This window comes from Trichechus manatus, unplaced genomic scaffold (assembly GCF_000243295.1).
Source record: "Trichechus manatus latirostris isolate Lorelei unplaced genomic scaffold, TriManLat1.0 scaffold00147, whole genome shotgun sequence".
NCBI lineage: Eukaryota > Metazoa > Chordata > Mammalia > Sirenia > Trichechidae > Trichechus > Trichechus manatus.
Genome location: NW_004444083.1, coordinates 388,343 through 410,958, shown reverse-complemented (window position 1 = coordinate 410,958; position 22,616 = coordinate 388,343). Strand labels below are relative to the sequence as shown.

Genomic DNA, 22,616 nt, shown 5'->3' with positions numbered 1-22,616 from the left:
AAAAAAAAAAAAAAAAAAAAAAGCAAATATTAAAAGAAGCCAGAGGAAAGCAAGAAGGCACTGCCTTGAAAGGGCAACAGTGAGACTGCGGAACAGAAATTACAGAAGCCAGACGACATCGTAAAGTACTAACTGAGGCTATTCCACGTAGGGAAAATCTCCTTAACAGTTTAAGACAGAACAAGTATTTCTGAAACAAAAGCAGAGAGAAATCATCACCAGCCGCCCTGAAACGTATGGAAGACAGTTCTTCAGGCTGAAGGCAAACAATCCCTGAGAGAAGAAAGGGTCTGCAGAAGGGTATGAAGAGCATTGAAAAGGGCCAAGGTGTGGGCAAATATATATAAAACAAACAAACCCAACATTCTGAAACAACGTCTTTTGGGGTGTGTAACACATGTATTAGTAAAATAAATTAAAACGAGCCCAAAGCATGGTAGGGGTTAAAAAGGGTTCAACTGTTATAAGGTTCTCACACTCACAGGGATATGATAAAGTACTAATTTAAGGTGGGCTATAATAAAACAGTGATATACATTACAATCTCTGTGATAACCACTAAAGAAATGTATAAGGATATAAAACTAAAAAGCTTATAGAAGATAAACTGATTTATAAACAGTACTTGATTAATCTAAAACTGCACATTACCATTTATCATCTATCAGGTTGGTAAATATTCAGAAGCTCGATACCATATTCTGTTGTCATGCTTGACTAGTGGGAATGTAAAATGGTACAATCCCCAAAAAGAGGGATATATAACATCTACCATAAATTGCTACGCATTTACCCATTCACACAGTAATTCTACTTCCGGAAATCTATCTTGCAGATAACACTGAAAAAAAATACAAAGGCTGTATTTCACTGCAACAGAACCAGTAGCAAAAAAACTGGAAATAACTGGATCTACACAATGGAGTACTATGGCAGCGTCACAAAAGAAATGAGGAATCAGTCTCTTTCTCAACCTCTCCCAGTACCTAGTAAATGACACTCAAAAAATGTCCATGTTCAGGGGTTCACAAGAATTCTGCAGCAGGGTATGTTATCTGAGAGCTGAGTGACACGGCAGCAAAAGCAAAGCAAAACAACAACAACAACATCAACTGCTTCTTAAACTTCCTTCCCAGATGCTGAGGCAGAAACCTGAAAAAGTTTCAAGAACCAGTACACATGTGACCGCATGTACATACACTGCGTTGCTTTAAAAAAAAAAAAAAAAAGAAACAGTTGATGGAAAATTACATAAACACACATTTAGCAAGGGCAGAGCTGACAAGCTTCCATAATACTTCAGAAAATTGAAATTAATCAAGACTGAAGTATACAAATAGCCTACAGACTATATGGAAACATTAGCAATGGAGTTATAAAACAATGTTAAAACGTAAATTTTGTTTAAGGAAACTAAAGACAGTATTCTACACTAGAGAGAATTTAACTGGATTTGTAATTATACAAGTTATTTTTGGTTATACTGAGATTTCAAGAGTCACTGTTGTGTCTACTGTAGATAAGGTCTCTGGGTTTTAATACATTAATCTGATAAAATGAGTCTAGTGACTGATAATTCAGCAGAGAAATCTTTCCTCTTGGGCTCATATGAAGACTGATTGTCTTATGGGTGAAATTTTATTATACCATAAAAAACTCATGATTTAAATCCATGCAAAATAGGTAAGCAGGTACCATAATCATCAATGTAATCACCTGAGATGTTTTAGTCTTCTATAGTTCAAAACAAAACAAAACTAAGTCAGTCTTGGTATAAACTCTGTACGGTTTTCTAACAAGATTTCAATTCAGAAAAAGAAAAAGAACAAAAGAAAGTATCACAGTTATTATATTTAAGGTGAAAATGTACATGCATTCTATTTTTAAAAACAGGTTACAAGTTCATGAAAACTTCCTAATACCTATTTACGACAATAGGTAACCAGTAAAAATCGCACTTAACTAATTATTAAGGGTTTTCAGGGGAGGACAGATTTGAAAGTATTAACTTACTAGCTCCGCTTCCAATTGTTCTGTGGAAAAGTTGTGACATCCGAGGACCAAGAGGACCAAACAGGTGAGGGGGAAGACCCCTGGCCTCTAACAGAGCTAAGGAAAAAAAAGGGGGGAGGGACGGGCAAATTGAGTTGGTTTAATGCAGTGATCTTATTCACCCGATAATAACTGATTTCGGTCAATGTTACTTTCCATTCTGAACTTTAAAAGATGCTGCATTAAACTTTTAAGACCACTCTAATATATTAATGTTATTAATACATATTAAAACACCTCTGCTCAAGCATAACAACGATCGTGAGGATGGCGCAGGACAGGGCAGTGTTTTGTTCTGTGATACACAGGGTTGCCTGAGTCGGAACCGACTCGACAGCACCTAACAACAACAAAACACTTAGGTTCCAGCCCAAAGTATCTAAAAGTTGTATGAAGATACTGAAAATCAGTATCGGCAGGAACTCATGTAAACGGTCTCCCAAAAAAAACCTAAGGCAAATATTTATTTTGAAGAAATTATACATTAAGAAACCCTGGTGGAGTAGTAGTTAAGAGTTACAGCTGCTAACCAAAAGGTCAGCAGTTCGAATCCACCGGATACTCTTTCGAAACTCTATGGGGCAGTTCTACTCTGTCCTATAGGGTTGCTATAGTTGCAATCGACGGCAATGAGTTTGGTTTTTTTTTTTTTATTTTTTTGGTCCCACTTTCCTCTCTGGTAGTATTTCCCAATGAGATATTGGACATGATGCCTTCTAAAAACATACGAAAAACAGCATATTATTTTTATCAGTTCCAAATTTGAAAGTGAGAAAAACTATGTGTTTATGAGAGTTCTTTCCCAGTTAAAAGGGGATAGTTTTAAGTTCCTTCAGGAATTTAACAGCAATCTGAAACTAATCTATAAATGTTTACTGTTAAGTCTTACAATGGAGACTTATAAACCAACCACCTCAGATTAAAAAACTTATCTATCCATTTGTAAAGAGCATATGATAAGCATATGATAATGTAAGTCTGATTTTTATAAAAGCAAATAAAACACTTAAAAAGTCTGGAGTTCAGGTATACACTTTACATTCATTTTGAAACAGGTGATCAAAAAGACAAAAGAACATGGCAATAAAGCACCCTATGAGATGCATTCATAATATCAGGTACCTGAGAACAATATATTAAGCTATCTCTTTTTCCAAGATGTTTTGTAATTTGTTACTGTAAAGTCAGCTACAGATGTATCGCAATAAAAAATTTTTAAAAGCAAGAGTACACATAAGGCTTTGACTTTGAGCTCAACAGCAGAAATGAAGAGGCAGAGTGCCCTTCTTTCAATTCCGAATCATCCAACTGTGACCAAATGAGAAATTTTGGAGGTGCAGGTGCTGCTAGATTATGTTCAGATAAACTTATCTGAGATAATTTCAACGAAGATTTGTAGTAACAAGCAGTTCATGGTAACAGTGACTTGTAAGCTCAATAACTGTCTTTTTTACCTTGTAATCGTCCCATCTCAGAATCATCTGATTCACTCTCCCCAGAGGTGGTCATGCTGACGGCCCCTGCGACAGAACTAGAGGCTTCAAGGGGGAGATAAAAAAGAGGCGAGGGTTAGGGAAGAGTACTTAGACACACACTGTCTGGCTGATCTTACAAACGGCAAGCTTTACAGACTACAAGGAATAAAGGAATTAAACTTGGCTTCCCACCACACACTCAGCTGTTTTTCCAGACTTCACATGGTAACTTTTGTGAACATCTAAGGATGGTTCAACTATCTCAGTGTTAAATAAGCATAAAATACCCTCTTTGCATTTCATCTCTTCATGGCTTTTGACAGATCCCTGACGTCTTTAGATCTTGTCCTGAACTCCTCTACCGAAAGGCAATGAAGAAAGACTGCTAACACCATCGTGGTATTAACAGATGACCAATTAAACAATCAGAACCATAACAGAGAGCGAAACTGACATTTGGGGAAAATGCTCTACGTAGCTGGTGTGCCATCTTAAGTCTGCTTTATTCCTGGACTGTGGTCTTGACACAATCATTTATCTGCCTTCTCTAATTTCAAGAGTGTGCAAAAATTACACCCTTTTATTTCCAGGACAAAATCGTGAAGATACCATTACAACTAACAGATGACCACAAAACACTGCTATGAAGTATGAAACACAGGGCGCCGAAGATGTCAGATCTAATGAGCAACGAAGAGTTCAGACTCAGAAGGATTCCACTACCCAAAATATTAACCCCTCCAATAATTCAGTCCAAGCTAATAAAGGCTGATCCTATTATGAACCTGACAAGGAGATGAAGCTATATTCCCACAAAACTAGCAGTTCACAGTCCCTCAATGTATGTGTTGAGTCCTAAACCTTATTTTAACACAAGCAGTTGATCTACGGAAGATCTCATCATCCACAATACCTTAAAGCCATGTACACATGACAGAAAATAACAGAAGGGAAGCCAGAAAGAATATTTTTGCCATAATTGTTAAAAAGGCATACGAATACACGTATGAATTTTAAAGAGCTTTTCTGAAGAGATGATTATACAACAAGCAACTCTGTATTTTCATAATACTTTTCTTCACACACCATATGTAGTTTCTGTAATTTCATTGGGATTTTAAAAATATTCTTGGGAAAATTTACGGTTCAGAATAGAAGTCAGCAAACTATGGCCTACAGGCCAAATCCAGGCCTCCACATTCATGTGTAAATACTGTTTGGTTAGAACATAGCCATATCCGTTTGTGTACTGCCTGAGGCTGCTTATGAGCTACAACCAGAGAGTTGAGTAGTTGCAACAGAGATGGTATAAAGCCTAAAATACTATCTGTAAATAATATTTGGTCCTTTACAGACAATGCTAGCAATCCCATGGTTTAGAGATACAGGCTAACTAGAAATACTAATGTTAAAGGGTATCAGAGTTGAGCAAAAACTCCACTTTTGGTGAAGAAAAGGAGATAGCCAATAACTGCACTCTATAATGCTACTTACAGATGGCATTTAGTAAATCCTTGCTCTATGTAGGCACTGTCTGTCTGTTTCCTCATAGTCTTACGAAGAGGTATTATAAGCTTTATCATGTACATGAGGCAACTGAGTCTTTGTGACTGAGTGTACTTACTCAAAGCTAGACAGCTGATAATGGGTCAGAGATTTGAATCCAGGCAGTCTGGCTTCACAGATTGTACTCATACGAACTGTACTCTATCAGCTCCTTAAATACATTCTTCAGTGGCAATTTTAAATTCAAATACAGTTGCTGCTTCACGTTATACAGAAACCCTGTTAACAAATACTATTAGTAGGGCCCCAATTATGACTGAATTTGTTAAACTGATTTGTACACTTGTTTTAAAATTCTTCCAGTTATGTGAACAGTAAACACAAAGTTTAAGAAAGATGAAGTAGCTCGGTTCTTTTTTAAGCAGTCTGGAACCCACATATTAGAAAACAAACAAAACAAAACATATCCTTGTTAAAATAATGGTGGTTTTTTTAATCTATCAAAGAGGCTACTGGTTTTACTTTTAAAAGTTCTGTAGACCTACAATCTGATTTGAAAGGTGTCTACTTTATTTCCTAAATACACTATTCTATTTACCATAAGGAAGGATAAGTACCTCAAACTGTACTGTCACAGAAGATCTTAACCAAGACATTAAAACCTGTGAGGGTACATAATTAAAAAAGCTGTTGTGGTTCTATTCTGGTGGGGTCCCAACCATGAGGGAGGCACAGAAACACTGTAAGAACGGGAAAGGACATTCTCATTTTTAATGGGGGTGGAGCGCCTGTTTGGACAGGGATCAGTTACTGGACCCAAACAAAAACTGCAAGATCCATTTGCCAGCCCTTTGAGGGAAAGTATTAACTATGTGTTCATTGTAATTCCCTGTATTTAAGTTTTCCTAAATTAGATAAACCCCATTAGCCTAGCCTTTGAGCTAATTTAATTCAGAGCAGCAGTTTGTACAGTCATACAGGTGAGAAAATGTAATCAGTCAATACCAGCCGGGCAATAAAGTTCTTCAGTGGCAGCTTCAAACCTAGAGCTAAGCATACATGCAGCAAAAGATGTGTCCCCAGAGACAAATACAAAATATAGTTATCAGCAGGGAAAATCCAATGCTAGGTTTTAAACAGTGTCTAATTTTTTTTTTTTTAAGTTATTTTTCCTGTGAAGTCTTGGCAAATCTTCATAGCACCATGTGAAATAGTTTACAACACACATGTGAATGAAAACAATAGAGGAAATATTTTGTTAAATCAGCATATAAGAATTTTATTTTGGAGCTCCAAGTTTTCATGCTTTAACTGATGCAGTCTCTCATGCGGCAAACAAACAGAAAATATTAAAAAGCTTGTGGAAATAAATTTTACTTGACAGAAACTGCCTAATATGTTTACCAGATGCACAAATAAGAGACAATAGGAAGACTTTTCTGGAGTGTCATGAAAACTTTGGCGTAAAGCCAGAAGAATAGTCGTCAGGAATGTAATTATACCTCAGTAAGGGTCCCACCATCAAGTAAGATGGTAGCAATATAATTTGTTCTGGTACTAAGCAAAAGTAATTAAGGAGGCAAAAGTTCACAAAACTGGGTTCCTTTCTTTTCTCTATCTGGCCCTATTCATTTCTTGTGAAATTAAGAAGATTCTCAGTGCAAACTGTAGGTGAGAGAACACAGAATATTTTTCCTTGCCATTTGATTGTTTTGCAGGTATAGAATATTCTCCACCCTAAGTATCTCCGGTATCTGCAAGACTATGGCAACACTAAAGGCAGCTGCACAGTTCTGATTAGGTCCAAAACCAAAGAAGAATAGGTAGGAGTCTGCTCTGACTCTTGGGACAATGTGGAGAACACTTAACTCTCCACTCCAAACGCTAGCCTTTCTTCTAAGAAGACTGAAGGTGGTTGGGGGCTTGAGGAGCATATATGGCTCCACATCACATTATACTTCAGGGTGAATCAGCAGGAACATGTACAGAATATTTTGTATACAGAGTCATTATCAACAAACCATTCTAAGTATCAACAAGACTGACAAAGTCAGGGTGATATGAGTAAGTTTGCCAAAGACAGAGTAAGGCTTTAATATATGCAGGTCAAAAAAGAAATTTTAATTCCAATGATTCCATTGAAATAGGTCTGAAAGATAAAATTAAAAAAAAAAAAGATTCGAAAGCAATCAAATCAATCTTTTTAAAAGAGTAAAAACATTTCAAAACAAATGTTTCAAATGAAGGGAGCAGAATGCATACTTGCCAAAAATTATTTTTGTAAGTACTCTAGTTACCACCATCAACCTAAACTCCATACTAATTTAAAAGTTTTTATTTTTCTTTAGATTTCCATATTACACGCTGAGAAACAAAATTACATTATACTGAAGAACTTAATGAAAAGCTGGGTAAGTAAGTCACTTCTTTCCCCCGTAAATGCTTTAGTGAGCCATAAGGGATCCATCCTCCAAAATGTAATGAAGCCAGTGCTGCTCCTAAAACCAGTGAACATGACACAATGTCTCTTTTATATCACTAGCTATAGCACAATACATTTGGAAAATACCTATTCACACTGTGGTTTCAAATACCAAGGACAGTAAAACTCATGAGGAAGTCCCTGGGTGGTCAGTTAATGTGCTCCGCTGTAACCAAAAGGTTGGAGGTTCAAGTCCACCCAAAGATGCCATCAAAGAAAGGCTTTGCTGGCGATCTACTTCTGAAAGATCAGCCACTGAAAACCCTATGGAGCATAGTTCTACTCTGACACACGTGGGGTCAGTAGGAGTTAAAACTGACTCGACAGAAACTAGTAAAACTTTCATGAGAGTGTTTAGCAAGGCAGAGTGTTGAGCTTTTATCCTCACAGGTAAATGTACCAGGGAACAAAATTTTGCATCCGCCCCTGTGTCTTGGTCTCCAATTATATCTGTATGAATAAAACAAACTCTCTTCTAACTGTACTGAAACAGAACGGCACACCTATTAGAAACATGCCCTTGGTTTCTAAGACCTGGACTTAGAGTCTCACACCCTAGCTGGTAACCCTGGGCAAGCTTATCCACTACGTGTCTGCCTTCCTCATTTATAAAATGCCACACCTCAACAGGATTGCTCTGAATAGTAAAGGAGACTATATGTGAAGTGCTTAATATTGTGTCTGCAATAGTGTCAGCACACTATGAACGTTAGCTATTATAATGACTGTAATGAGCCTACTTTAACAACACATTCAGCGGCTCCATCTCTGTCAGCCATTTGGTAGTTGCCTCCCTTCCACATTCATACTTGACACAAACATTAAAAGATTGGGAAAAACATATAACACTAGTAAAGACTGGCTGTGTGGGTCAGAAGCAGCTTCAATGACCTGCATGTGCAGTGGATGCGTTTTACCAAAAACCTACTATATAACCCTTCAGAAAAACTAGGAAAAAATACCCAAAAACGGATCCTCCCACCAAAAGAAATTTTACAGGACCACCATATAATTTATCATATAAAACTGGAAAAGTAGGGTGGTAAAAATGTTAGACTACTGAGAATACAGGCATAAAATACAGGCAGTAGTGGGCAAACTAGAAACTTTCTAACAACTTAGGACATACATGGAACTAAAGAAAACTAGAGCATATTCTATTATTAAGAAATAGTACTTGAAATATCTTTGTTCAAAAGTAAGACTATATTAAGTATATGCCTACATCTAAACCTATGTATGTCATCCTGACTAAAGGGACCCATACCTATTTGTTCATAATGATGAATTGTAACGCTTTTGTATCTGTTACTCAGTTTAGTGAGATGTGTCAATGAGAAGCTACATTTTACAACCTGATAGCTGCAATTAACTGTTGAAGTATTAGCCTTGTTTTGGTATTGCTAATGGACACATATATAAAACAGGGTGGGGGCAGTCTGATTCGTTGCTGTGCTAAAGTATGAGAAGTAAAAAATATAAGTACTATTCCTAAAGTTGCTCAAACTAAAAACTTAATTACTTTTTACCAACGACAAAATTCTAAATTAAAACATATAAATGAAGCAATTTAAACCATATCCTTACGTTTCTGTTATCAATTTAAATTCTTTCAAAATATCAATGAGCAACTATTATGTGTATGTACTAGTCAATCTACGAGAAGCTTAAACAGAAAGAGACTTACTACTCTCTCCTAAAAGCCCTTTGAATGTAATTAGTACAAATTTGGATTTGGTCTAGAATTAAAAAAACAACAGAAGCAACAAACACATTCAATTAATCAAAATACCAAACCTATACAGTGAAACAAAAAACAAGCAAAACAGAACAAAAAGTTTATTTGATGGTATCGTCTAGTATATTCCTGTCCCCTCCCTTCCATTATACTTAGTATATGTAAAAGGTCATTCATCGCTAATACATCTATAAAGTACAGAAACGCATCTGAAGGCTAACAAGTGCCTATCTACCTGCAGCTCCTTGGGGCGTCTCGTCTGTCCGAGCAGCTGAAGAATTGACCGTCTCCTGGTTGCTCTCAGGGTCTGCCATTTTCTCCTGCCGACGAGCTTCAGCTGCTCCTCTTTTGCCCAGGCCAGAGCCTCGCCGACTACAACAGAAACATGACATGTCATCACAGGCAGCGTTACCAGTGAACTAGGAGCAATGTATAAGCAGCACAAAGCTCAAATTCATGGAACACAAAGCCAGTTTCTTCTTCTTCTTTTTTTTTAATTTTTAAATAGTAAAAATTGTTGCAGAAAATCACTACGTGTAACAGCCAACACTTTGTGTATTTAAAATTCTTCCAAGTTCCCTATAGAACATTCACAATTCAAGCTTTTGTGCTACCAAGAGCTGTTGTCATTCTTATAGACCGAAATGATTTTAAACACTTCCAACTAAATGGAAAGGTCACCCCTCCTGCAGAGGAAATTCCATTCATTTAATAGAACACCTCTTCCAGGGCAAACAGTGGAACAGTATACAGAGATTTCAGACTGACACCTGACAATGGGTGGGGGGGGGACAGGACGGGACAGGTAATAAATTCTCATCACCTAAATTTCACAAACTACCGAAACAATCTAAAAATAAACACCATCTCAATAACAGACAATAGCTCCATTCCTCAATGTTTATAAATAAATACAGATGATATTTGGGAAGACACTCGTTTAGGATAAAGGCACAGGATAAGATATGGAAAAAAGAATTCCGCACAAAGCAAATTACATTTTACTGATGATGAATTTTTTCTATTTTAATAGAAATTAGTAAGCAAGTCAGAGGCAGAAACAAGAGACTCTCCAAACGATTCCAACTTGACAGTTAAACAGCAGCTCCCCAAATTCACCTAGGAAATGCAGAAACCACAACTAAACTAATTTTAGGGAAGAGAGGTCTTATTTCAAGGGTTAAAAAGAAATGTTTTAGACTAAAGTCAAACTACAATCAAATTAGACGCTGCCTAGCAAAGACTTCAAAGAACAATAAAGCAGCAGACATGACTGACATGTATGGAAGCCCTGAATTATCTGACAGTACTAGAAGAGTGTATTAATTAGTGAAAAATTCTCCCTACAACAGAGATTTGCTTAGCCAGTCTTTCTTTCACAGGAAAACAGCTCTTTCTAAAACCATTTTACCAAGCTACAAACTAGTCACATTCGTATCAATTCATTCATTCAACACTGAATTTGCACCAGCCATGCAACGAACACTGTGCTGAACACTTTGGATACATGGGGTTGGTGCCCTCAAGTATTAGCCTAAAAACAGACAAAAACACATTCCCAGCCTGTCAAAGGAATCTCAGGACAGGTATGAGATGAACAGCATTTCAGGCAGGTGGCTCAATAGCTTGTGTACAGCAACACCATGTACACTCTATGAGAAATTTCATACGCTCTAACAATGGGGTCGTGAGTAGAAGAAGGCTGCAGAGAAAGGCAGGATAAGACAGCGACAACACCAGATCCCCTGACTTCACATAAACTTTAAAATTGATTTTTAACCATACTGAATTCAGTTTATATCTCAGGCTATAAACCTTAGGTAGATCAGATTTGAAATTCGGACCAAAACAGGACAAAAGCTCTTAAGAGCTCATTTCCCATAAAAGTCCTCAGAAAAGTATTGCTAAGAAAAGTCAAATGTCAACAAGTGTACTAATTCCAAATATTTTACTAAAGAACTAGAAAAAAAGTGGAAAAGTAGGGATTCAAGTGGTAAGGGTACTTTTCTTATGATTTAGAGAATAAGTCATGCTGTTTCCTTAGCCGTGGCGTAAGACTGCCAACAGCAGTCAAAATAGTTAGAGAAGAACCAAAAGAAGTGCTAAAAACCTTTCTACTTATTAAGTTACAGAAGGGAAAAGGCAAACTAAAATCATTCTCCCACCACTGGTTTTTGACATACAGGTAGTCCCCGACCTACAGCAGGGTTCTTTCTGTTCTGATTGATGACTCTGTCATTAAATCGGTTCTGCTGTAGTTTCAAATACCTTATTATTTTTTTTTTAAGTTTTCATTATTATTGCCTTTTATTATCAGTATCTATAAATCTGATATTTGTCTTTAGAGGCTGGAAGCATTACATATAAACTTACAAATAATGATAACATCAGCAAATTACACTCTGCAACGCTGTATATAGTACATGTTACTAACAATAAGATGTACAAAAAAATTCCAAAAAAATGGGACGGTCATAAGTACGGTTTGTCATAACTCAAGTATGTCAAAAACAGGAGACTACTTTTATTCAGTAGAGGGAACAAACTACATAGCAAAGAGGGAGAAGTCATATCTGGCTGTTGAATAACTGGCAGCACAAGGGCACCTGACCAACAGCCAACCATGAAAACTGGAGAGAAAATTGTGAGAAAAAGATTTTTAACTTTAACCTAAGATTCTCAATCAAGTGACAAAAAGTATGTGAAATAATACACCGTATCAAATCACAGGTAGTGGACTTTCTGAAAATGAATTTCAAAACAGCAACGGGGAGAAATGGGAACCAGAGATGTGCAAGAACACACACAACAGCTACACTTCTCCTTGGGGAGGAGGTGGTGTAACAGAAAATGAAAATTAAGTACTATTTTCTCCTCACCTGTTAAATTCAATAACTGGTACCAACACTTTTGGAAACTAAATAGGCAATACTATAGCCATTAAAACAGGCATTCTTTTTAATCCAGTAATCCCACTAACGGGAAATTTAGCTACCTTTAAAAAAAAATAACCTAAATCCACATAAAGATGCTCATTTGGCAGACTGAAACTCTGAAAACAATCTAAAAGTCCAACTACTGGCAACAGCTCTGTGAGGAACAATGTAGCAACGGAAGAAAACCGAGAGGATACAAATGGTTTATATAGAGAGGGAGCGAGCGTGCGAGCATGATTAGAACTTAGTAAAAACATGTATAAATAGGTATTGGGAAAGAATTCACAAAATAATGCTTGTTACAATAAACTTCTTTACTCGTTAGTCAAGGAAAAAATTATTTTACTTAAAAAAATTGTTTTAAACTTGTAGGGCTAATGATTTTGGTGAAAATTCAAAATATTAGAGCAACAGAAGATAATGAACTCACCCAAAACTGAAAAAACCTCAAATTTTTACCTGGTACTAGCACAGGAGCCCGTGGTCTTTTGGCGTGTGCTCCGCCTCAAACTGGGGAGCTCAGCAGGTGGGGACTCACTGCGCTTCTTGGTAGATTTTCTTAAGCCTATACGTGAAAATACAAATGAAAATTTTAAAAAGAGAAGCTATCGTGAATTTAAAAATTAAGAAAGTCTTCAGGTCATTATCCTGTTCAAAAAGCCACAAAATCTTTCATAGCTCCTCCAGCAGGGTATCAGGTTTACCGTTCACAGTCTGACTTGACCTAGTCCATTCATACTGCGCATGTTAAAATGGTAGTTGGCACTCCAGATGAGGATCCATCTTTTCACTTTGGCCCAACATAGAACTTGACTCAAGCTATCCCACCCCCTGGTTCTCCCAAACCACCTTCTTTAAAAGTTTCTACCACAGCTCATCTCCACTGCTACTCTCTTCCAGTTACTGAAGCCAAGAGGATTTTTGTGGGGTTTTCTGGTATATACTACACATAGCTCAAGACTTCATTAAATTTCATTCAGCACCTTATCACATAGTCCTTACATTGTCCCACTTCACCTAGTTTATATAAGGCTCTTCAATAAGGCTATGAGAAAAGAAAGTTTTCTTTACCCACCCCATGAGCTAGGAACACACTTCAACTGAACATAACTGAAATGTCCAATTTACAGAACAGTGTACAATTAAGGGGGGTAAGGCAATCAAATACACTTTACATGTTATTCTGGAAGCTAACAAACATCTTTACAGGGTTAATAGATTCTAAAAAGATACAGCAATTAAGTAAAGTTTATGACTGTCCTATGAACAATGGGCAACCCTGGAATGAGGCCACCCCACTTTCCCAAAAGCAATGTTATCATTCAGGTATCGGGATCTACCTAACCAAAGACCTCCAGTAGTGAGTGAAAGGCCTCCAAAGCTAACAATCACATTTCCATGAGAACTAAAGTATCATCTTAAATAGATGTTGACTTATTCGAAGACTAATTACACAATAACAATTCCCCAAGTCACTTCCGTTTTTTCCCCAGGAAGTTTAATTTGGGGTCCATTTCATTGCTTTAAACTAGAAAGAAAGGGAAATTCTTTATTCTTTAAATTTTGTTCAAAGCACCATCAAAGAGTCTGGGAAAGAGGTGATAAAAAGAAAAAAGTTATATTCTAGACATCTTCTTGACCTTTTAAAACTCAATTAAAAACTTCAGTTCATTCAACCTGGGATGGCCATTATACCATGTATCATGAAAGTTGCTAAGCAAAACAATCTTTAAGTACAATAAAAGCTATAGAAGATGAAATCTAAATTTAGGAAAACATTACTACTTAGAAGTCTAAATTATACTTTTCAGGACGTTTTCTTCTAATTAATTTTTATGAAAATACCTAGACACCTCAAAATCTGGCATAAAAGGATCAGAGAATGAAACTTTAAGTGGGCCAAGAAAACTGGTTTAAGGGTTTCTTCAACTTCAACATAATTTTAGGTTGATTTTCCTACCTAGCAAAGAGCCAGAATTACTTGCTCTGCCTGACATCCTAGACTGTTCTATCTTGGCCTTGGCACTCACTCTGGTCCCAAGGGACTGGCAGGCCATGTGGAAGAATCCATGGAGCTAGCCTAATACGTTTAAGTAATTGGCATCGTTTTTTTAATATTAAAAAAAAATTTCAGAAGATATTAAAAACACACTCATCTTACTATCTGAATTGTGTGACTCATTAGACTAAAAAATGTACAGATGGGAGAGAGAAGAAAACCACCACGATGATTCCATATTACATTAAAATACTCTAAAATTCATAAAATGCTTTTACTTACAATAAAGCACTCTAAAGACACTTGTATTACTTCACTAATACAGTGAAACCTGTGAGAGCTGGAATGACAGCCTTGTTTCTCCGGGTCTCACAAGTTTTCCATCTTTCACAGGGTGCAGTCTTACCACTTTTTCCATCACTTTCTATTAGTGGAAAATATTTCAGTTTTCCTTCTCTGACAGGTTTCCACCTTAAACGGGTTCTGGCTCTCACAGGTTTTACTGTATTAATTAGTTCAAATAACATTAAAGTGTCTTTATACACAACCATGACACAGTAATGGACAGAAGCTTAAACTGTTACAGCTATTTGGTGATATCCAAAATACAATATTCAATTTAATGTACCGTGAGTTACTGCTACAGTACTGAGACGCTGGTATACTTCTTAATAAAACTTTCTTACATTTCAATGTTTACACTGTAAAAAGACTTTGGTGTTAAACTTCTTCTAAAAACAACTATATCCAATGATAAAATGTACATATTAAGTGTACAGTTCAATGAGTTTTGACAAATATATTCACCCATGTAAACAATACCACGATCATGACATGAACATTTCCACTCTAAAAAGTCCTTCCTGCCTTTCTGTCACTATTTTGCCTACTCTAGAATTTTATATGAAGGGAATCATACAATATGTGGCCTTTGTATAAGGCTTCTTTCACTAAAGCCTAATGTTTTGCAAATGGAATTCATACTGTTGCACGTATTAGCTGTACATTCCTTTTTACTGGTGAGTGGTATTCCTTTGTATGGATGTGCCACCATCTGTTTACCCATTCTTGGTATTAAACTCTGAAAGGACCATACTACAGTTCAGAGAAGTAGGGCACGAAGAATCAAAACACAGTGGAAAGAAAACTATTTATAACTAATATCATAAAATCACACCAAAATGACTGATTTAACAGAACTCCATTAGCCTGACAGACTAAGAGATAACCTCAAACATTTTGTTGTCTGAAAGATCATTCCATGGTAACGAAGCACTACGTATACTGCTCTCTAGTGGAAAAGAGGTTATCACCATATTGTAACATTAGCCCAAATGCCAGACAACTAGCTTTTATGTACCTCCCTGCTCCAAAACCTAGAACAGGAAAGCTCATATACAGTGAAGCCTGGCACTTGGAAACTTCTCAGCATTTCTAAACAAACCAAATTAAACCTTGGAAGAACTATATAAATTCATTAGATGGATAATTCTTCCAAAAGTTTGACATATTTTCACAAGATCAGAAATGTTATCCACTCTTAAAAAAAGGAAGGCTCAAACTGAAGCAATTTAGTAGAACACTTCCTAGAAGATGGAACTAATTTAACTTTTTTTTGGCCATTCAGCAAACTATGCTAGAACATACTAGCTTCATAATTTTAGATTAGCTATTTGAGTTTTTCAAAAGCACTTTCAGAAACATCCTGCAACTTGAAGCCACAAAGTTATGCATTCCTATTTTTCAGACACAGAAATATTAACTGACTTGCTTTACTGGTACATAACCCTGTCAACCAGGTAATTCCTAAGTTTATTTTGAAGCAGAACAGAGACCTTCAATACACTTCTGGCAAGGTGTTAAAATCTTGCTTTACTGGTTCATTCAGAAACCTTTCAAACCCTCCCTACAAAAATACAGTATTGGTGTAGAATTAAAATGTGTTTCTCTGCATTCTACTGGTCAAGCAAAGAATACTTCAATAGAAGAGGGAACATGGGAAGTGTAAACCTACAATCTACTGAAACCCAATTAAAATACATGTGTACACACACACACACCACACACACACCCACCCACACCCACACACCCACACACACACCCACACCCACACACACCCACCCACACACACCCACACACACCCACCCACACACACACACACACACACACACACACACACACCCCTTCCCCAGGTTATGTAATGCAGCCAAACTGCAATTATCATTTGTATTTATGCCACTCTTGAGAATGAACCAGAATATCACTGGTCAGACTAATACATTATCTTCAAAGCCTTTGTGTAATGAAGTCAGGTATACATTTAGCTATGTTACTCTCATCAAAGCTTTTGACATTATATTGGTATAATAATATATGAACTGGTTCCTACAAATATACTCCCAGAAGATTTATTCCTCCGGGTAAAAGTGAAACTGGCAGTAAGCGCTACTCTCTTAAAATTCTGATTTGTTCTTCTATGGCAGAAACATGTCTTACTATCTTTTTTTAAAACAAATATTCTTAACCCAAAACTGATTTGCTCTAAGTCCAGGGCTTCGTCTTCTAAATGATCAGTCCTTTTGTAAAGTGTAATCTTTGAAATGTGAAATAATTATACTTCTTATGTGTCTAACTTTAAGTTTGGTTGTTTTACATAACAATATTTTAAAATAATCAATAGATCAAGGGCTGATAATGGCCTTAGTTCTTTCATTTTCTGAACCTTATGTATAAAATAGTTAAGATGCTCTTGGGTGCCTTCTAGCTTTATGATAGATTTTTCTATTTGACATTTTAAAACGTATTTCTCATTACATTAGACTACTGTGAAATGATCAAAACTTTTGTCATTCTGCAGGAGAAATGAGAACTAGTAACATGATTTGCCTACTTAACACTAAAGGAGTTCTCAAAGATTGAATTTTTTATTATTAATGGAACATGATTAATACTGGAAAGGTATGGCTTTTACTCTTATGTTAAATTACTTAAAAATAAGCAACAGACAACTGGACCATATTCACTTTAACGTTTTTAATTCTATTTTCAATTCTTAGATTATCTATTATAGGTATGCTAATCTTTTATATGGTATATAAATACATCAGACCTAGTACATATTCCTACAATGGAAATATATTTGTTGTTGCTGTGTGCTGTCCAGTCGATTCTGACTCACAGAATGATAAACTATTCTAGCAATGCAGTAATTAATTAAACTTCCCAATTTCTTAACTATTTCTTCTGCTTCTGTTAAGGAGTAAAAGCAAACATGAATGTGGAGATATTTGGCAAGGCTCCTGAAAAACAAGCAGGGATGCCGGGGGATTGATGGGACTGACCTAACGTCTTTATTCAGCAAATTATTACTCCATTAAATACATAAATATCTTTTTCCTCCAATGGATATATTCATTTTGTTGTTGTTAGGTACTATAGAGTCCGTTCTGACTCACAGCGAAAAGGTGATTGAGTAAACACCAACTGTTTAATGTCCAGCAATCCTCCTTCTGAGCACCATGCTTTTGTTTTTTAAAACCTCAGAGAAGCTATCTCCTACTGCTTCTCCATGTGGTCCTGACGAAGCTGCCACATACAGTAAGTACACCTCTGCAATGTGAGTGGGACCCAGACTGGCCCAACTATGTGCGTCATCTCCAATCAGTACTCCACCATACCATTCCCACTCCCCTCTGACTCGTTCAAGGATAGGCATATGGCCCAAGGAAACCAGGAACTTTCATACAGGTTGATACTTTTGCCTCATAAATCACAAGACTTGGGACTGCCAGGAACCATCTTTATTTGAGCTAAGCCTTACCAGTCATGTGAGCATTTAATTTGGGCTGGATACCCATCACATACAACCAAAATCATCCTGACTGTAAGTAATTACTATATTAAATTTTTGGTTGAGAGCAGGTGTCCGCAAACTGCAGTCTGTGGGACAAATCCAGCTGGTGGCCCATTTCTGTACAGCCCACAAGTTAAGAATGGTTTTAGAGTTATAAAAAAGAAAAGAACACACGACAGAGACTGTGTGGCCAGCAAAGTCTAACATACTTACTATATGGTCCTTTACAGAAACTGTTTACTGACCCGTAGTCTAAAGCAGACTGAACTTCAAGGAGAAAAAGGAGTATGAATCCTCAATTTGTTTATAAATTTAAAAGAGCTGTAAACTGATTAAGCATCTATTCATTTACAAGTCAAATTTGTTTCAAAAGGTTCTGAGACCCACTACTACATTGTCCTTCATACTTTGCTACGTAAAAAAGGGCCAAAGAACATGACTATTACCGCACACCAGGAGTTTAATTTAGAATCATGTAATTGGGCCATTTTGCTACTGGAAAAATTGAGCTCAATAAAAAGAAGTAATTAAGGATGGGTATATTTTCAGTAACTAGCTCTTGATTTGCTCCAGCCAGCGCACACACACGTGACACCAGTGCAAAGAATCACAAGAACCTGATGTAACGTGAATATTGTTGTGTCCCCTTTCAAGTTTACACATCTTTATTAGTGGTTACTTTTGTAAAAATAAATTCATAAAATGAAAAGCAATCTATTGTATAAAAAAGGGATCACAGACTTTTATTTTAAAATCACTCAGTAAAAATACAGGACAGAATTTGCTGATGACAGTAACCTAAATCCCAATTGGAATTTTCTAAACTAAATCTCTCCTGCCTTTCCAACGCACAGCTGTCTCATACATTGATTTGGCTTAAGAATTAAGAACATCTGAAGTGCACAAAGACATTCATCTTGCCATTATTTATAATAATGAGAAACTAAAAAGGAGCTAAATGTCCACTAATAGGGAATGGTTAAATAAACCGTATGGTAATAAAAAGTGTAGGTACACAGCAGTAGTATTAGCAGTAGTGAACAAATTGGCACTTTTACATCACTGACGGGAATGTAAATTCATACACTTTAAGGAACAATATATATAATATAGTCAGTAGACATATAACCAGTTGCTATCAAGTTGACTTATTCATGGCGATCCTATGTGTGTCAAAGTAGAACTGTGTTCCACAGGGTTTTAGATGGCTGATTTTTTGGAAACAGATCACCACGCCTTTCTTCTGAGGTGCATCTGGGTGGACTCCAACCTTTGGGTTAGCAGCTGAGTACATTAACTATTTGTACCTCTCAGGGACCCCACTCCCTATATACATCATCCATACTTAAAAGGGATACAACCAGTGACCTAATAAGGAAATAACGAGGTAAAATTATAAGCACATACTTAATAAAAATATGTAGAGAAATAATGTAAATTCCCATTAATAGAGAATGAACTAAATTAAGGGTCATCCACATGCAGCCACTGTGATAGGATTTACACATTTTTAAAGAAAAAAATTTGTAAGTGTTGAGACAGAGAAAGCACTGGTTTTTTCGTATCTAAAATATGGATACTGCATCCTTGTAAGGATGAAGTTTAATGTACGTCAAGTGTCTAGTACAGAGCCTGGCACATACAGGCACTCAAAACTCAACAGCTACTGTCACCAACAGAGAGATCCTACTTTTGAAAAAGTATATGCATATCCATAGAAAAGGGTCTGCTTCTGAATGAAGACAGAAGATCGAACACACGTGCAGTCGCTTCACCACATAAAACTCCACTGAAGTGGCATTAAAAGAATTTGGGCCACAAATCCACAAGGATGGCAAGAATGTAGAGACTACAACCACAACATATTATTAGAAACTGAAAAGTAGAAATACCCGTGCTAAATGCATAGGAAACCTCAGAAAACTTAAAGTATAAAACTGAGATAAGTACCAATTAGATTTACAGTAAAAAATACCTACAGAAGGTTAGGGATTCATGGTACTGGGTACCTCTGGGGCAACTTCGGGGTTAAAACTGAGGTTTGGTTGATAAGCAGTTTATGAAGCAGTCAGAGTCCCAGACTCCTTTCCCCATTTGCACAGCTGGGCAACTCGCCTTCTCCCAACCCAGCAAAACACTGGACCTTTTTATTCTTTTGGAAATATAAAATACAGAAATTCTTGCTTAAAGTACACAGATGCAAACAGGTGCACTGTACTACAAATGGGGATGGTGGGGCCCAAGTGTAAACAGGCATACTGGCTAACATGCCCACCTCTTCTTCCCAGGCCTCTTCTCCTACTCTGCCCCAGAACTCTGGCAGTTAAACCTTCATCTCCAGGCAGGAGTTTGAAAGAATCTCCCCTGAGGAATTTTGCTAGCGAAAGAAAAAAGACCTAAAAATAACGATAGAGGAAGTTTCCCAAATAAATGGCCCAACCAGATCACTGGACAGAGAATCAATCAAATCTCATCTACATGCTCAGAGCTTACAAATTAAATTTTTGCCCCACCCTCAGTCCCTGCACACACTCGAGTATGAAGAAACAACTAAGAATTATCAGAATCTGATGAAAGTTCCTAATATGAAAGATAAAGACCGAAACCAAACCAACCAACCGAAAAACAAAACAAACCCACATGTCAGAAAGAGACTGTACAAGGAAAACTCTGTCAACATCCTCGAGAAAGAAATGCATCCATAAACCAAATACACAACTCTATAAAAAAAAAGGAAATGACAACAAAATAACCTCTTGAAAATTAAAAACAAGATAGCAAACATGAAAAAACCCAAAACCAATAGAAAGGTTGGAAGATGAAGTTAAAGAAATCTACTATGAAGTTATTACAAAAAGGTAAACAAAAGCAAGAAGATGATTACCCAGAATAACAGTATGTTGACACAAAGAATAGGGTGACCCACTGTCCTGATTTTCCCAGGACGGTTTGAGTTCACTCAGGGGTACCTCAGAAGAAAGGCCTGGTGATCTACTTCCAAAAAATCAGCCACTGAAAATCTATGGAGCACAGTTCTATTCTGACACATATAACATCACCATGAGTCAGAAATGATTCAAAAGCAACTGGTTTTTTATTATGATTTTAGCGTTGCAAAGTCCCGAGTGCGAGTGTCAGGAAACCTCTCAGGCCCAGGGAAACCAAGAATGTTTGTCACTCTAACAAGGAATGAAAACAAACCCACAGCAATGGACAATATCATGACAGTCCTCAACAATGAAGGTAAAGATAAGACTTGCAAGATTCCAGGAAAACCAAAACAACCAAACCCGTTGCCATCAAATTGATTCCGACTCAGTGATCCTATAGGACAGAGAAGAACTGCGCCATAGGGTTTCCAAGGAGCAGCTGGTGGATTTGAACTGCATACCTTTTGGTAAGCAGCTAAACACTTAACCACTGTGCCACCAGGGCTCCAAACCAAACCCACTGCCACTGAATCATTCCAACTCATAGTTGCACCCTACAGATCACATATAAAACAGATCAGAAATCAGAATAGTCCCAATATTAGAAGCTAATAGAGCAATGCCTTCAAAATTCTGAAGGGAAATACTTCTCCAACCAGAACTCTATATTCAACCAATCTGTTAAATACCAAGATTATACATGTAAAAAAAGGTTGAAATGTTTTGTTACATATATTTCACAATAAAAATTTTTTAAATAATAAAAAAAATCAAATATCAAGTTGGTATGACATTTTCAGACATCTAAAATCTCAGAACATTAAAAAACCATTAAAAATCTCATAAATCTTTTTCCTTAGAAAGAAAGTGGAAGGCATGTTCCACTAAAACAAGACCGTAAACCAAGAAAGAAGACGTGGGGTCTGGAAACAGGAGCGTGAACAGAAGAAATCCCGAGGCTAAAAGCAGAGTAACTTGGTATAAAGTGCAACCATCATTTCTGGAACCATCATTCTTCTGGAAGATGAAACTGATGGACTGCCTAATGCACATGGACATCTTGAGAAAAGATTTAGACAAAGTAGTAAAGAGTGTGGAGTTGAATAAGTGATAGGTTCATAGCAAGCTAAAGGGAAAACCAGTAACAAAACATTAATAATTAAATTCAGAAAAAACAAAGACATGTAAGAAAGGAAACATTCCTACATGGCTCAATGTAAATGCAGTGACATAATAGTCATGATCTGGAACACTGAGTACAATCATGACTGGGCAGTATATGTATATGCTTGGGCTTGGGGGGTGAAGGGGGTTGAGGGAAGCCTAGAATGTGAAACCCTCATCTTTCATAAGAGGAATGCAACAGTGCTCTCACACTGACAAAAAGGAAACAGGCGTTTAAGCATAATTTAGAGACACTGAAATAAATACCAAAATAATCAGCTATGGGGAAGGGCAATGGCAAGAATACTGCTGTTTTTAAATAAATCTTACATAATTCTTTGCCTTTAAACTACGTGCAGGTATATAAGTGTTGATAAAAAAAAAAAAGCGGGGGGAAAGCTGACAGGACACACACACACACACACACACACACACACACAGAATAAGAGGTAGTCTTTGGTGTGGAATTCAGGGGATTTGT

The 22,616-nt window shown here is 36.8% G+C and overlaps 1 protein-coding gene across 22 annotated transcripts in view; it reads right to left on the bottom strand.

The window, feature by feature from the left end:
* TRIP12 (thyroid hormone receptor interactor 12) overlaps positions 1-22,616 on the bottom strand; it is a 142,420-nt gene that overhangs the window by 53,879 nt on the left and 65,925 nt on the right. For all 22 annotated transcript variants that reach the window (XM_023740066.1, XM_023740071.1, XM_023740072.1 and 19 more), the window contains 4 exons: positions 12,649-12,754; positions 9,489-9,625; positions 3,507-3,590; positions 2,014-2,109 (listed from right to left, as the gene is read on the bottom strand). In XM_023740066.1, the coding sequence (XP_023595834.1) occupies positions 2,014-2,109; positions 3,507-3,590; positions 9,489-9,625; positions 12,649-12,754 (423 nt within the window). The remainder of the gene's footprint in view (positions 1-2,013; positions 2,110-3,506; positions 3,591-9,488; positions 9,626-12,648; positions 12,755-22,616) is intronic.